This window comes from Chelonoidis abingdonii, chromosome 1, assembly GCF_003597395.2.
Source record: "Chelonoidis abingdonii isolate Lonesome George chromosome 1, CheloAbing_2.0, whole genome shotgun sequence".
NCBI lineage: Eukaryota > Metazoa > Chordata > Testudines > Testudinidae > Chelonoidis > Chelonoidis abingdonii.
In genome coordinates this window covers 78,203,614-78,221,484 of record NC_133769.1, presented here as the reverse complement: position 1 = coordinate 78,221,484, position 17,871 = coordinate 78,203,614, and the positions used below count along the sequence as shown (strand labels likewise).

Below are 17,871 nucleotides of genomic sequence, written 5' to 3'. Positions count from 1 at the left end.
TCTCTAACAATACAGGTTTTCATTTAAAAGTTCTAGCCTATCTAAGATGGAATGGCTCTAATTACCATTTACATACTTTTCTAACGTGTCTCTAAAAGTGGAATCTGGGTCATTTAGCCTGCGAGTTGTTTAACCCTCTCTGGCCATGTGTCATACAGTTCTTAATCTGTTTTTAATGTGTGCTTTCTTGATATTGTATAGTGTTAATTTTTAACAACGTTTTACGGTGCTAAGTCAACCACCTTACAAAAATTTAAGTATATTATATCTGTGCAGGCACGTGTAATCTCATCAGTGATTTTATATTTATCCATCATAATGGAGACCAAAATAGTTACCTCATGTTGTGTATAATACTTTTTGTCAAAACATTATCTTCCATTTTGTCTGTTTAACTATGGCTGCATGAGACTTAAGGCATATGTCTTCCAAACTGAAGTCCCCCATGATAACACAACTTTTTCTTTCTGCACACTGCAAACAGGTGCTTAAGAAGTAACTCATTTTCTTCTGGTTTGATTTGGTGGTCTGTTACAGACTACCACCCCACATGTTACCACTTCCTGGGCTTTGTTTTTTTGGACATTGATCCATATGCATTCAAGATCCTGCACTTCTGAGTTATCAACAACTCTAGAACAGGTTGTGGTGTCTTTAATCTAGAGAGCACCCCCTTTCTTCTCCTTCCCTCCAACATACCTTTTTTTACCTATCTTTCGTAAAAGATTATAAACAGATTTTAGCATTGCAATCACACAAATTATCCCACCAGACAGGGCCATCCCTAGGTGGGTGCAGGGCCCGGGACATTAGAAACTTGGCCCCTATCTGCTGGGGAGTGCTCCCCCATAGCTCTGCCAAGGCCCTGCCCCCACTCCACCCCTTTCCCCAAGGCCGCACCCCAACCTTGCCTCTTCCCGCCCCACCTCTTCCCTGCCCAGTTCCACCCCTTCCCTCAAGTATGCTGCGCCCTTGCTCTTCCCCCTCCCTCCAACACCTCATGACACTGCGAAACATCTGATCCATGGCAGGCGGTAGGCGCTGGGAGGGAGCGGGAGGTTCTGGGAGGGGGGCTAGTCCTCCCCGTCTGCCTGCCCACCTCCCTGTTCGCCATCTCCCCCCAAAGCGCAGAGCCCAGGGCAGTTGCCCCGATTTGCTGGACTCAAGGGACGGCTCTGCCAGCAGATTTCAGTAATGACAGTTATATCGAATTAATACTACAGTCATCTAAGGTCAAATATCAAATGTAGTCACTTTATCTACATTTCCACAATACAGCATTACAAAAAACAAATAACTATCTATTTTCATGCATGAACTGGTAAATGTATAAGCAGTCAACCATTATCTACATAATGGCACATTATGTGCATAAAATTTCTTACAAACATAAATTAGAGACTTAACTTTGGAAATTTATATTTTAAAATAAAAAAACCTGTCAAGTATAAAATAGTATTAAAATTCTTGTTTAAATGTATAATTAGCCATAAAAATAAAAAGTTAATATATTTAAAAAGTTCCTCCACCTACACTGACTTACAACTCCATGCTTCCAACTTATCTGTGCACTCTCTACTGCAGAGAGGGTCATTTAATTTGCCCCTGTGGAGAGGGCTGGCATAACCCGTGGTTTAAGTAGGCTGATCTGAGGTGGATGTCACCTCATGTGCACTGCTATCATAGCCTCAAACATTCTCATCTGGTACTCCTTCAGCAGATCCTATGGCTGAATTATTCCCCATATTGCCAGAGTTGTCTGTATAAATCAACCACCTCTTCCGCAGAGTACACTGATAAGACTGCAACTCTGAAGATGACATATTGCATGTGTTCTGTGCTGCATCTGTCCATATCAGTCTTACAACAGAAGCCACAATATTACCTACAGGCAGAGGTGTCCTCATAACAATCAGTTCACCCTTACTAAATTTTGTTGTACTGTCCTAGTCCGTAGTCTAATAGGAACACTAGGGTGAGTCAAGGTCAGAGCTGACAGCTTGAACTTTTCCTCTGCTTTTGTATAGCTTCAATCTGAATGACAATATTACCGTTCTGATTTTTTTAAATTATTTTTTAAACAGAAAGCTAAACCTTCAGTCTGTACTCCATGCCGCCAAAATAGGCATGAACATTAAAGTTCATATTTACCAAGGAGAAAAGAGATAGAAAATATTCCATATTGTGGATATGTTTTTGGAACCCTTATGTTAATTACACAAACCACAATTTGGCTTTGTATTTGCAAAATGCAAGTTTCTGCTTTTAATGCAGGTAGCCCCCCCCCCAAAAAAGCCTTGATCATACAGAGACTTATGCACGTGTTTACACTTGCAAGGTCGAGGACTGACTGGTCCACTGTACAAAACTCCCTATATTCAGAGAAACTCTGTGTTTGCTATACCAGATACCTGTATCTGTTCATAAATCTTCATTATTTCACTAACAATTTTTTAGCCTTTAGTCCAGAAGTACTGCAGCTTGGCTGAGTCTAGTCACAAACTAATCATAATTTATTACAGGAATTCGCATATCAAGAAAGAACAATTCCCATGTTAAATAAAAAGGAGACTTTTGTTATTTAGCTTCATATTTCTTTTTATAGAGCAAAAAGGATTGTTGCCTAGTTACATTCCTAATAGCACTACATTCCTTTTCTTTCCCTTTGCTGATTTTACTCTTGTTTAGTTTCTTGAAAGATTGGGAGAGGATGTAGAAAAGAAACACAAAGAAATGATTTCAGGGCTGGAGAAAATGCCCTACACTGAGACACTTAAGGAGCTCAAAAAGAAGATTGAGAAATGAGTTGATTACAGTGTATAAGTACCATGACAAAGAGAAAATACTGAGTATTAAAGGTCTCTTTAATCTAGTGGAGAAAAGCATAACAAGAGCAAATAGCTAAAAGCTGAAACCAGATTAATTCAAATTAGAATTAAGGCAAAAAATGTTAACAGAGATGGTGACTAACCATGGAAACAAACTACCAAAGGAAGTGGTGGATTCTCCATTTCATGAGGTCTTCAAATGAAGACTAGATGCCTTTCTGGAAGTAATGCTTTAATCAACCACAAGGCACTGGGCTCAAAACGGAGGTAACTGGGTGAAAATGAATTGCCTGTGCTATACAAGAGGTCAGACTAGATGATCTGATGCTCTCAGTTATACGCATATACAACTCCTGTAACTTCAGTGGGGTTTTATACGTGTGACTGAGAGCAGAATTTGGTTTAATACGTTCTTAAGTAGAAAAAACTTTCTTTGCCCACTGCAGTATAAAAGTGCTTTTACCAATGATGATGTTAATTACATACATTTTTTAAAAATTAATCAAAATTGCATTAATTAAGCTCTTTGTAATTGCCAGCCATCTAAATGTTCTCATATTTGTAACATTTATAAAAACCTATTATCCTATAAGTTTGGATTCTTTGTTGTATATTAGTCCTTAAGAATAATTTTTATCTCGTGCCTTATTATTTTTAATTGCCCTTCATTTAATTTCTTTCCTTTGTATCTGCACGCATGGCAAATCATTTGATGTAAGAACTCCCAAGGCTTTTTTTCCCCTTTTTGCAAACAAAAGATGCATTCAATACCTCTTGATGCCATAAAAAAGTGCATTCTGTGGGCCCAGTCTGGCTAGGACAGGGGTGAGCAAACTTTTTGCCCCAAGGGCCACATTCTGGGTATGGAAATTGTACGACAGGCCATGAATGCTCACGAAGTTGGGGTTGGGTGTGGGGAGGGGGGAGGGTTCTGGCTGGGGATGTGAACTAAGGATGGGGCCAGAAATGAGGAGTTCAGGGTGTGGAATGGGGCTCCAGGCTTGGGTGGGGAAGTGGGGGCTGCGGGCTCTGGGATGGAGCTGGGGATGAGGAGTTTGGGGTGTAGGAGGATGCCCTGGGCTGGGATCAAGGGGTTCAGAGGGCAGGAGGGGGGTCAGGACTGGGGCAGAGAGTTGAGGTACCGGGGGGTGAGGGCTCCAGTTGGGGGTGCAGGCTCTGGGTTAGGGCTGGGGATGAGGAGTTTGGGGTGCAGGAGGGTGCTCCAGACTAGGGGTGAGGGGTTTGGAGGATGGCAGGGGGATCAGAACTGGGGCAGGGAGTTGGGACGTGGGGAGGGGTGGCTTGGATTGCAGGCTCCTTGAAGCAGCAGCATGGAGTACCGAAGCAGGGCAAGCCCCAGACCCAGAGGCTGTGGTTTGCTCACCCCTGGGTTAGGAGAACCACACAATGTCTTGTTGAAGTCAGTGAGGCATTGCAGGATCAGGGCCTAATTTTTGTTTTATATAAATAAGAACTGTTTTTTTTCTTTTCAAGTTAATTCCATTTCAAAACATATATTTCCTCCATTTATTGAAGTATCTTTCTGGAACAGTCAGTAAAGCCTCTACCAATATTTTCCCTTTAATTTAGTAGCATCACATATTAATAAAATTAGATATTAGGGGGACCTTCTCTCTCCTGTACCCAAAATAGTAATTGCTTTCATTAAAATACTGTACACTTACAAATTGTAATGATATTAAAGAGAGAAGGTGGATGAGTTAATATTTTTTGTTGGACCAACTGCTGTTGCTTACAAGGACAAGCTTTTAAACTTACACAGAGCTCCTCTTCAGGTCTTGGAAATGAGTCAGAGAGAATGTCTACACTGAAATTAAAAACCCAGAGCTGGCTCAAGCCAACTGACTCAGGATCACGGGGCTTGGGCTAAGAGCCTGTTTAATTGCAATGTAGATGTTCAGGCTGGGCTGCAGCCCAAGCTCTGGGATCTCTCCCACCTCACAGGATCCTACAGCCTGGGCTCCAATCGGAGCCCGAATGTCTGCATCGCAATTAAATGGTCCCTTAACCTGAGCCTGTGAGCTTCAGTCAGCTGGGACAGGACGGCCGTGAATTTTTTAATTGCAGTGTAGATGTATCCAGAGTGCAGAGCTGTAACTGGGCAGGATGAATGGAGCAGCCACCCAGGGCACAAAGCAGTGGGTGGCAGAAAAATGGGGTGCAGTGGGTGTTGGTGGGGCCAGCTTCATGCAGAGACTAGGGAGAGGGGCATGCAGGGTTATTTCCCCCACCCCAAAAAAAAAAAACCTGTGTACTTGTCCCAGCACTCTACTGCCTGCCAGAGTCACTCCTCCCTCAGAAGCGAGGGACACAGGATCTGCCCGCCACAGCTGAATCCACTCAGAGCACGGTGGGAGGGGAAGGCAGTCGGGTTCTATATTTCTTTCACATTCCAATGAAAGCAATACATCATTTCATTCTCCCTACTTACGTAAAACTGTTTCTTTTTAATACAGGGTTTGTGAAAAATAAACAGAGGGAGACAGAGATCTCTCTTGCCAAATGTTTGAATCCTTTCTCCTTATGCAGTATAAGGAGCCTCACTTCAACTAACAGCTATTTCTGAGCCAGACACAAGTAGGAAAAGCAAAACAAGGCCTCAACCCTGCAATCTGATCTATGCTGGGAGGGCCTTGCACTCATGCAGCATCCCAATGACTTCAGTGGAAGGACCCTCATGGATGTAAGTGTGTACTCGTGGAGCCAACTGTGCCTTAAATCTTGATTCTGCCATCAATGGGACACCATACAGACATAAAGGTCCTGCCACATCAATCCCTTCATAGGATGAGAGCCTACAGGAATAAGGGAGAAAGAGACGAAAGACAGCAGGAAACTCCCCTCCCCCCGCAAAAAGAAGTATTAGATATTATTTCCAACAAGCTGAAATATGATCAAGGAAGGTCCTTGTCTTCTTTCATTAAAATGGAGATAAAAAGTTTTCTTAGGAAAATGAGAGAACTAAAATTTAAGGACCTGGAGTTTCTGTGGAGTGGGATGCCATGGGGAAGCCAATTTATCTTCCATTATTCTCTGTCTGGCTCAGGGGGCAGGTTAGAACAGCCTGACACTCATCTAGCCTCCCCTAGCATAGGGAATGCACTATGCTGTCTTTGGATGCTGGGAACTCCACCACAGCAGGGTTATCTCCAGTTAGATCTTTAAGGTCAGTCCTCACAGAGTAGAGCAATGCAGAGAATCTTCTCCCAAATGTTACACTTCATGACTCTACTTTCAAGTCTAATGGTGGATCCATTAATTTAGGAATTGTACAAATATGTATTTATTTCTCTTTTTCTTTTACCCACTTTCTTCATCCTCCCTGTCTGTCTGTCCGCTGGCCCCAAAACTCTTCGTACCTCACCCTTCTGTCATTTACTCCCACTTTCTTCCCATTTTTCTCCTTCTGTTGCCCATCCCCTCTCTCTACCACACACGCACTTGAAACAAAAAATGCATTTCTTGGCCTTTCCCCCCCTACCGACTACTGTGTGTTTTCTCTGGATCTCATGTCCACCTCCCCTTGCTCAGTGAGAGCATGGGTTCATCAGGCCAGCCTTTTCTTCAGTTATATTTTCAAAGCAGTTTTACAGTGCACCTTTCTTTTGACCTCTCTAAAGTTTTTTTGAAATACAATATTGTAAGATTGCGTAGATGTTATTCAGTCATGTTGTGATGGGTTCGGTCACAGGGACCCCCTTGGGACTGTCACCTGACGTCCTGAGATTACCTCTGAGCCCGTTTTCCCTGCCAGCTTGGGACTTCCAGAACCCTGCCTTGTTGAGCCAGACATGCTAGCCTGCTGCAACACAGACCCAGGTCTGGTCCACACCCCCAAAGCTGCAGACTTTAAGTGAAAACAGCTCTGCAGGTTACCTGACTCCAGCACCCAGACTCCCAGCTCCCAATGGTATCCAAACTCTAAATAAATCCGTTTTACCCTGTATAAAGCTTATGCAGGGTAAACTCACAAATTGTTTACCCTCTATAACACTGATAGAGAGATATGCACAACTGTTTGCTCCCCCAGGTATTAATCGCTTACTCTGGGTTCAATAATAAAAGTGATTTTATTAAGAATAAAAAGTAGGATTTAAGTGGTTTCAATTAATAGCAGACAGAATAAAGTAAATCACCAAGCAAAAACTTGCAAGTCTAAGCCTAATATATTAAGAAACTGATTACAGGTAAAATCTCACCCTCAGAAATGTTCCAATAAGCGTCTTTCACGGACTAGATGCCTTCCTAGTCTGGGCCCAATCCTTTCCCTTGGTATAGTCCTTGTTAGTTTCAGCAAACATCTTAGGTGGAAACTAGACATTTTCTCATAACTGGCAGCCCTCTTTGTCCTGTTCCACCCCCTTTTATAGCTTTGGCACAAGGTGGGAATCTTTTATCTCTCTGGATCCCCACCCCTTCTTTTAAATGGGAAAGTACCAGATTTAAGATGGATTCCAGTATCAGGTGACATGTTCCCATGTCCTGTGAGACCCCAGCCTCCATTCTTCCTGGGCTGGCTCACAGGAACACAGGAAGGGTTGCAGGTAAATAAACCATTTACAACCAATTGTCCTAGTCAATGGAAGCCATCAAGATTCTAAACCACTATTAATGGCCCACCCTTTGCATAGTTACAATAGGATCTCAGAGGTATACTTCATATTTCTAGCTTCAGATACAAGGATGATACATACATACAAATAGGATGAACATAGTCAGTAGATCATAAGCTTTGTAAAGATACCTTAAAAGAGACCTTTTGCATAAAGCATATTCCAGTTACATCATATTCACACTCATAAACATATTTCCATAAAACATTATGGAGTGCAATGTCACACATGGGACACGGGTTTTCTTTCTTTACTGAATGACAATCATAAAGTATGCTGGGGAAATTATATGATCAATGGTGGCACCCTGGCTCTACAATAGACACCTTTAGAATATATGTTGGTAGCACATGGTTTGCGCAAGTTTTTTTGCATGTTTAGCAGGGTTATTGGCTAGTGGGGAATGTCATTCATCCAGAAACTATTTTTATTAGCTCGCCTTTGAGTCTGTGTAACTATACACGCTTGTGTCAACAGGAAAATAAAATCAAATTTATAGTGTGATTAGTTCACAGTCCTTTTAGTGATATTTCTCTGTCCATGTTTTTTGGAGAATCGTAGCTGTTTTACAACCATACATAACTCAGCTTGCTCTTATATATAGTCTCATTATGAACTGGAAGTAAAATTCCATAACCTTAGTAAGGGGCTAGATGCTGCTATCCTTACACTGAGTAACACCTTACATAGAATGCAAAACCGCATAAATCACTGACAACTCGTCTCACATCAATGAGACTAGTCACAGAGTTACATACTGCCCAGCGTGAGTAAGGATGGCAGCATCCAGCCCTAAGTGATGCTGACATTTTCTGTAATGTTTCAGAAAACACAACTTAGACCATTTTTTTTTATGTAATAGGCAAGAAAGCAAATCCTGGTTCACCCTTTGCTGTGTATTTTCTGTGTGTGTGGTTGGAGATTCTTCCATGGTAATGTGCTTAGTGGCTAAACCCATGTTGTTTGTATCTAAATGGGTTTGTGTGAAAAAACACTAATCAAAATATACATAACATTCCATTGCACAAAAGGTTATGACTGATGAAAGCTGGGACAACCTGCATTTGTTTGTGAATAGTATCCAACATGTGCTGTGTTGTCAGACCTTCTGGCTCTAACATTTATTGTAGGTCTGTTGTGCTAAGAGGTTTCTAATAAGTAACAGATGCCAATTTAATTATAACTGCTATTATCTTGATTTAAAAATCCATACAAGGGCATGTATCTTTTTAAATAAATTAGTGGAAGGTCTGTTTCCTAATGAGATTTGCCAAATTTGTGATTGTGCTATTATTTTATCTATCATGATTTTTTTTAATGGATTGACATATATTCATTAATGTTTGTGTGCTTTTCTTTTCCATCCATCTCTCTTCATCTCATGAAAAGCATATCTGGGTAAGTTAAATCACATTGGCTGCTGAACATGTTCATTTTCAGCACCATGTTTTCTTTTCTTTTTTTTTCTTTTCCTTTTTCAATTATATAAACAGACCTGTGCAGAGAACTAACCTCAAACCAAATGTTCAGGGTATTCTACAACTTTATAATAGTTGAACGCACAATATTTCTCATTTCTTCACAAATTCAGGACTTGATCCTGAAGCCCTTACTCTTAAGAGTCTACCTGGAGATAATGCCAGTCCATTTTTAAAATAGATTGGCTTGTTGGGTCTACATACTCTGTATATAGAACAACAATATTTTCATTTTATGCTTATATAATTTCATGCTTATTTTTCTTTTTTACTAATTCATTTGTTTTAAAAGTATGGAAATGTGTTTTAATTGGCTCTCCTGATTTCAGTTTTAAAATTCTCATCTCCTCCTCTTAGATCAATTGAACAAGTTTTTTTGTTTTTCCTGAAACAAACTATTTATGGAGCTTATAAAAGAAAATACTATGCAGAGTACACAAACTCTTAAATATGTCTGAACTATGGCTTTTTTTAAGATTGGAAGACCAGAAATAAACTTGTAGAGGACAGGAGTTACTATTTTAATTTAAAATGTATTACTGTGAAATGCTGGTACAAAACCTGATTTAATAAAATTTAATTAACCTGGAAGCTCTAAGGGTCTCTAATAATATCTAGTAAACTTTATACTAGATTGCAAGGTCGTCTGTTTGGCAAGTCTGTTTGGTTCATTATTGTTTTGATTATATTTTTAATAGTAATTTTCTGCTGCTATAATTTAAAGTTATGGTCTGTATTTTTTATGGCTATTCAGCATTCCAGAATATGCCTCTGTTCACATAATGTATACTTTCAGAAAAGCAATAATGCCCTTCTGCTTGCAGAACATGCACTAATATACAGCAATTACAGCAATGTTTAAAAATGCTGTCCATAGCTATGTTACCTATGCTCATATTAAAGGAATAATAATACCTCCTTTGCCCTTTGTATTTAAACACTTTTTATTTATTGCTTGAATCATTACTTACATTTACCTGTTCAATATTTCAATCATTCTCCCCTGAAAATTCTTTTAAAGTTAACTGGAAAAAGTTTTGCAAAGACATGAAGAATTAACCTTGCCCACCGTTCCCAGTCCACCTTTTATACAAAGTAATACACATCTATATATATATATATATATATGCATATACATAGAAAAGATAAGTACATTATTTAAAGTCAGGGTCAGCCTAAGGGCAAGAGTTTGAAGAACTAACTTAATTTTTAATTAAGGATTGTATTTAAAACACACACAGACCCTTTTAAAAGAGATTAAGTCGAAAGTATATGGCAATGGCAAGATTGCTTCTTGTTCCTTTTAAATCTATAATGGCTAAAAAATATCAATACAGAGAAATGAAAAATTCCTTCTGTTCATAGCATCTGTCCAAAGCCCTACGAGTTCAAGGGAAAGAGTCTTGCCTGATTCCAAAAGGCTTTGAATCCAAGACACTAGTTCCTGGACATTTGTCTGTTTCAGTTATTTGAATATTATTTTTCTATAGAGAATCAATTGTGTTTACACCTTGGTTTGAAGTCCTCAAGTTGTTCACATTGAATGGTATCTCCTATCTAACTTAATTTACAGAAATCTAATATGTATAAAGGCTGGTTGTAATTTGGACAATATTTCTACTTGAAAGAATACAATAATTAACAATTCCATTTACATTACTCAGTGTTAAATAATAATAAAGGAAATAATAATAATAATAATAATAAAGGGAATCTGTTGCATTTTGTCTTCAACGTAACATTTTGACTTGCAGCCAGTATCTTTATTAGAAAACTTTCATGCATGACATTTCATGGCAATTAGCTTCTCTGTCTACAAGCAGTGTTTCTAAGTGAGAACTACTAGTACCATACTATTAAAATGTTGTTATGTCTTGTTTTAACATGCCTCATTATTACGGTAACTTACATCACATTTGCTATTGAATTTTAATTAAGAGCCATTATAATTGGTATTACTGAGAACGCTACATGTGAAATCAACTGGAACCAGCTAATCGTACTACTATTTTACAGAAGTACGGAGTTGTGTGTTGAAATTCATATTTCATCATGGAAGTGTTTAGACTTTGTCTTAAAGTTCCTGCACTTAAATTTAGGTGTTAGTCATTTTGAGCAGCTATTTGTTGTTCACCTCATTAGGTGATCCTCACTTTCATGACAGTTATAAACAAGATCAAGCTAGAGATTTCATTTTCAATCCAGATTTTAATATTTACCAACAGAGAGGTCAATGGTGTACTCTCCTTAGTCATTCATTTTTAAATAACATTCATTTGCTGTTACACAATGAACAGTTGACAATGGGTGATAACAGAATTTGAAAATCACCTATGCAGGAAAAAAAAAACATTTAGTGGACAAGAAACTCCATGAATTGTAAACCCCTAAATCAGTGGTTCTCAACCTTTTTTCATATTTGGTTCCTAAAAAAATTGTAATGGAGTTGTGGACCCCTTTGGAAACCCTAGACTTAGTCTGCTGACCCCCAGGAGACTGCAGACCACAGGTTGAAAACCACTATTCTATGGTAACAACAGCCATTTGTGGACACCCTCCATGGGCTACAGGTTGAAAACCACTACAGGGAGTCCTGAACATTCATAGTCAGCACTGATCTCTTGGGTTTTATCTCTTCTCTGACAGCACAGTTCCCATATTGTCCACTCTGGCCACTGCTCCCTTCAGAGGAGTTTCAAAGTGCTGAACGGCAACCCTACTATAATAATGTTGAGTGGGTTAGCATAGTCATATGCTAAACAGTCCCACGGGGCTCTGGGGAGGATTGGTATAAGGAGAACAGCCCAGTACAGTAGTGCCCCTGTGAAGTAGTTTCCTTGGGATTAAGGAAGAGAAGTCAATGCTGGGGGGGGGCCCGCACTTCCATGTCACCACCATCCTGTGCCAGCCAGCCCAGACACACCTGACTGTGCCCCTCTCTAATTGCACCAATGGTGAGGATACCCAGTTGTATCATGTCCTCTTTCAAAAATGTTAGATTAACAGAAGAGTCTCCCTAGCTTTGCACAGAGGCTAGCTAAAGTCCACTTTCATATAATTTCCTTACCTTGCAACACCTATCTAGTGCAGTGGAAGATAGTTAGTTAATGACGCAATAATAAATTGTTTAGATAATGGGACAGAGAGTACACTTATAAAATTTGTGGACAGTACCAACTAGGAAGAGTTGGAAGAGCTTTGGAGGGCAGGATTAGAATTCAAAATTATCTTGACAAACTGTCAAAATGGTTTGAAATACATAGGATGAAATGCAATAAGAACAAATGCAAAGAACTACACTTAGGAAGGAATAATCAGCTGCACAAATACAAAATGGGAAAAGACTGTCTAGGAAGGAGTACTGCAGAAGGTGATCTGGAATTTGTAGAGGATCACAAATTAAATATGAGTCAGCAGTGTAATACTGTTGCAAAACAACAAATGTCTTTCTATGATGTATTAGTAGGGGTGTTGTAAGCAAGACATGAGTAGTAATTATTCCACTCTACTCAGCATTGATAAGCCTCAACTGGCGTACTGTGTTCTTTGAGAAAGAGGTGGACAAATTTGAGAAGGGCCAGAGGAGAGCAACAAATGTGGGTTAAAGGCCTAGAAAACATGACCTACAAGGACAGATTGAAAAAACTGGGTTTGTTTAGTCTGAAGAAGAGAAGACTGAGAGGGGGCATGATAACAGTCTTCAGGTACATAAAAGGATGTTATAAAGAGGAGGGTAATAAATTGTTCTCCTTATCCACTGAAGACAGGAAGTAATGAGCATAAATTGCAGCAAGGGAGATTTAGGTTGGATACTAGGAAAAACTGGTTAACCGAGAGGCTCATTAAGAACGGGAGCAAATAACCTGGGAGGTGTTGGGAATCTCTCTCATTGGAGGTTTTTAAGAGCAGGTTAGACAAACTCTTATCAGCGATGGTTCCTAATACTTTGTCCTTCCTCTGTGCAGGGGACTGGACTAGATGACCTATCAAGGTCCCTTCCAGTCCTATATTCATATTACTGTTACTCCCACAGTGTCTTAAATAAAGGGGATTTTATTCTTAAATAATAATATCTAAACATATTGATTTATTTTGTAATCATTCCAGTGCTTGCAAACTCTTTTAGAGACTATTATATGCAAACGACCTCCTACAGTAAAAGTCTAATTAATATCAATTCTCCTGACCATGTTAGTTGCATATGTTGCCAAAAATTAGATAGGAAAGGAAGGAAAGTCCTGTATCTGCCTAAAGATACAAACAAGTGACACAGTGTAACAGTATATAGTGCTTTCTCTGACATCTGCCAGCTCCTCCCCACCTTTCAGAGTAGGGAGGAGAACACTACATTTCTCCCCACCAGCTGTAAACCCCTGCAGAGGGAAACAGTCTGAGGCTGTTATCAGTGCAGCTGAGCACACTCTGTTCCTCCCCTAATGATCAGTTGCTTAGCTAGGCAGGGTGGAGGCAGCTGCAGTTGTAGCTTCCTCTAACCAGGGGCCTCCCTGTCCATCTGTGGAGCAAGGAACAGCTACCCTCTGGAGCCATGGGCCCCTTCCTCTCAGTCACTAATTTGTGGGTTTTACTTAGAATAACTTCATGGCCTCATAAACTACTTTGATGAAGTGTAGAGGATACATTTTTCTCCCAAAATGGCATCTAAATGTATGTGAACTTGTTTATAGATGTTATTACCCTGGTGGTAGGAAAATTGCGCACAACTTTAGCCATTTTCACATTGTTGTAATGAAAAATTACAGATTAATTTGAAAATTATTGGATTCTTTTTGCAAGGAGTTTATACTGTAAATAAACTAATGTATTCTCAAGTGAAAACCACTTTAATAGATTCAGATTATAAAGCCATCAGCCAGTGTGACCTCTTATATAACACAATCTTGATTCTAACATCTTGATTTTGATTTTTTTTTAAACTTGACTTTGAAATAGCCAAGGAATTTTGGTTTGAAAATTTGCTGCAGACCTACAATCACTGCAGAAGATTCATATTATTCATAAATACTGGAAGTTGCCGTTTCAATTATATTACCTTTATTAATTAGATTTACTTTTTATCAAAATTATACATCATTTATTAATTAACTTGCATCATACTCATTTGTGTAACCCAATCTAACAAAGAGTGTAACTTTGTCCCCCTCTAGGGGCTGATTCATGTAAGAGGATAAGCGTCTACCACAGCTGTCACCTAAGAAATTACTTCTTTTAGATGGAGTAATAGAGGCTCTGTTTTTAGTTCTGCAGAGCCAAGGTTCAAACGATGTATACAGCCTAAGTGACACAATTTATAATTTCATATTGTATAATATAAAACCATACATATATTTAAACCACAGGGTATTTTTTTTAAAAAATGGGAAGTTCAAATTAAATAAAACTTGCATTTCATTATTTGTAGGCAAAACTATAAAGGAAAAGGAAATTATTATCTGAGCTTTTAAATATAAATTCCAATCCTTCTAAAAAATTAAATGAATAAAAATGTCTTTAAGATCCCAAATCATTAACTGAGGCTTTGGTCTTGTGTAGGCACTCTGCCCAAGGGTTAATTTCACCCTAATACAATATTTGACTGAATAATAGATTTTAAAATTACAACTAAAATTATTAGTATGGGGGGAAGGATAGTTCAGTGGTTTGAGCATTGGCCTGCTAAACCCAGGTTTGTGAGTTCAATCCTTGAGGGGGCCATTTAGGGAAGTGGGGATTGGTCCTGCTTTGAGCAGGGGGTGGACTAGATGATCTCCTGAGGTCCCTTCCAACCCTAATAATCTGTGATTCTGTGATAATCATTTTCCTCCCTCACCTGCTGTGCCTTCCAAGAACCTCAGGATTATGTGTGATGTCACTGATAGCTGTAGCCAGGAGCATAAGAAATTCAAGTTTTGGACGGTTCTGTTCATCCAAAAGCAATATCCAGAGCTGCTCTTCCATAAGTACCGCCACGAGTCTGACTGACCATGCAGCTATAGAGGCTCTTCACTAATCCAGAGGAGAACATCTCCCTCAGAAGTGGCAGCATAATGCTAAACTGAGATCCCAAACCTGCATCCAGTTTGATTACTGTATGGCAACTGAGCTTGTGGGAATCACACCAGAGATATACTGAACATGCTCAGTATTTCCTCTGATATTCCAGGCAGGAGGAAGTGAGTTGTTGAGGGGAAAGACATTGTAAAGTGGCTCTGGGACCTAAAGATTATGTCTCCTTTCCTGGCACTTCAATTCCAGAGTTCAGCCACGGGTTTAAAAAGAGATCTAACAAGCCCAAATTTGCTTCCTAAACCAAAGTTCCTCCCAACTCACATACCACTGAGCGCTGAAGAAGCTCACACAGATGATGAGGAGGGGATGGTTGAGTGATCTCATACTCCAGTTATTGGGTAGAACCTGTGCAACAACAGTGTGGTAGAGAGGGCCACTCCACCCTCTCTGGGAAACTGGAGGAGGAAACTCTCACTTCCACCAGCCACCCACAGAGAGTAAAACACCATCCTTACACACCAAGCAGTTAACTGACTTTTTTACTTGGGCTTCTTGGCTCAGTTCCCCAGGTCTCCTTGGCCTAGCTGGGATTCAGGAAAAGGACATGGATAGCAAGTGGCAGTTACCGGTATATAACCAGTTTCCTACAAGCAGCTGCAAAACTCTCTGCAGCAGAGGATACTGTGTGTGTTGAGAGGGAAGCCTAGATGATTTTGGTTGAAAAGTGTTGTCAGATGTCAATGGTGTTATATATAGCTGAAATACAGAAACCTGAAGCAGTTGTAGGGCCAGATTTTCAAAAATGGACTCTTCTTGTGGATTCAAAATAATTTAGGGAATTTAGGTAACTAAGCGGCTGATTTCACCTATAAACTCTGACTTTTGGCTATCTAAAAAACTTGCATTGCACCTGAAAGTTGTCATTTAAGAAATTAAACAATTCCATAGAACTGAAAACATAAATTTGGAAAGGATGGTGACATAAGTAGTTTGTGTTCGTCATTGCTGGACAGCTTGATCCAAATAAAATATTAGATTATCAGGACAAAGAGGTGTGCAGGTCTTAATCAATCTTTCTCCCCTTCTACTACAGCCAAATTCTAAAACCCTCACTCACTGAATAGCATCTATCTGAAAGTGTTACTCCATTGATTACAATGGAGTAATTTAAAGAATAAAAGGATACTCAGTAGGGGCACAAGTAACAGAATCTGACCCTTCATGATTTGGGAACCCCAAATTTATTTCTTAAAAAAACGGGGTCATTCTCTTGCCTTTATCTCTGCTTCATTGTGCCACAGTTTTTCAAGATCCCTATGTGAAGGGCTACTAAGGCAAAGAAGCATTTTTGGGGGTTCTCTGAACCACGCAGGCTGCAACAATAAAGGACAAGGAAGCAAAAGCAATATTATCACTTTAAATTTTCCTTTTTATGACATGCTGTCAGCAAATTTTAATGTTACATTAGCATAATCCTTATCTAATTTGTTTCTATTACTGCTGAGAACCTGCCTTCTGTGCTCCTCTCAGTGGGAGGCAGACAGAAATACTTTGGTTAATAAGAAACAGGTTTTAGAGGGGCTACATGATGAATTCTGTGCCCCCTGCAATATCCCATTGATCCTTTCCCCTGTGCAAAAGGATTTTTGTGTGTGTGTGTGTGTGATCAAATTGTTTAATATGGGTGAAATGTAAAGCTAGTGTGTTCCTGATATTTTAATAGATTTAAAAGTATATAATCTGCATGATATTCAATATGATTATATTAAATGTGATGTTACACTCTTTGTTTTAAAGGCTGCAAAAGCCAAGTTCTTACTGTGGAGTGATGTGTTCTACAGGCTTTGAAGTCCAGGGGAGATGGCAGGCACAGAATTTGGATCTGTAGTTGGCCACCTTTGTAATGATTCACGTATCGTTGATAAATTATCACAATGCTTATCCAATGAATTGTGTCAAAAAATGTAACAAAACTGTATAATAGATGTCTTCTCTGAGGTATATTTCTATACGCAATCCAGAAATGTTGAAAATTAAATTACAAATGTATTTCCTTTACATGTTAGGCATTATCATAGGAGTCCTAGTCCAAGATAAAACGAGTCCTAGAACAGAAAAAGAAAAAAGTTTGGCATAGAGAAAGGAATATGTTCAGAAAAGGCAGGGAACTGCTTTTACTTAGGCTTAAATACTTTAACAAGGTTATTGGTGTAAATGAGGAGAGTTATTGTGCTGCATTATTGTTGCGTTTAGCCTTGGAAGTACAAGGGTAGCTCTGCTGTCCCAGGTACTGACACCTACTTAACACTTTCTGATACACTTTTAGGCATGAACTTCTGGAAGAAGCTCGGAGAAAGGGATTGCCTTTTGCACAGTGGGACGGGCCTACAGTGGTTGCGTGGCTGGAGGTAAGTGTTGGAAGCATGGATCTTATTCACAGAACTTCTGTATTTATGTTATCTTCCCAAACTCTGAGAGACAGTATTTGGAAAGAAAGTTTGAATGTTTCATTTTCTTACTTTCTGTTAGCTGTAGTATCACTGCCAGCTGCAGGAGGCTAACGGGTGGGGGACTGAGACTCAGAAGCTGCCGAGAGGGCGATAGAGGCAGGTTGGATAGAAGGGGGGCAAAAAAAGTTTTATTACCTCTGAAGAAAGCTACCCTAGAAAAACTGCAATTGAACACTGGGTTCCTGAGTCTCAATATTCCTCTGTCAGTAAATGTCTGGGAAACCCACTGTCTGAGTGTGTCTGTCTCTCTTATTTCCCCTAGTGGCAGATGTGTAGAGGATCTTTAAAGATCTTTAAAGACTTTACAGAACACATAAGTACAAGGGTGGCAAATTAAGGCAAACTTAATACTGGCATTTCCTAAATTTTCATTGCTTAACTGTCATCTTAGTGTTCTTTAAACATAGTTATTTGG

The 17,871-nt window shown here is 39.4% G+C and overlaps 1 protein-coding gene across 1 annotated transcript in view; it reads left to right on the top strand.

Moving 5' to 3' along the window:
• The window catches only part of PPFIA2 (PTPRF interacting protein alpha 2), a 647,901-nt gene that overhangs the window by 585,582 nt on the left and 44,448 nt on the right, over nucleotides 1-17,871 (top strand). The window contains exon 23 of the mRNA XM_075066795.1: nucleotides 17,273-17,354. Within this exon, the coding sequence (XP_074922896.1) occupies nucleotides 17,273-17,354 (82 nt within the window). The remainder of the gene's footprint in view (nucleotides 1-17,272; nucleotides 17,355-17,871) is intronic.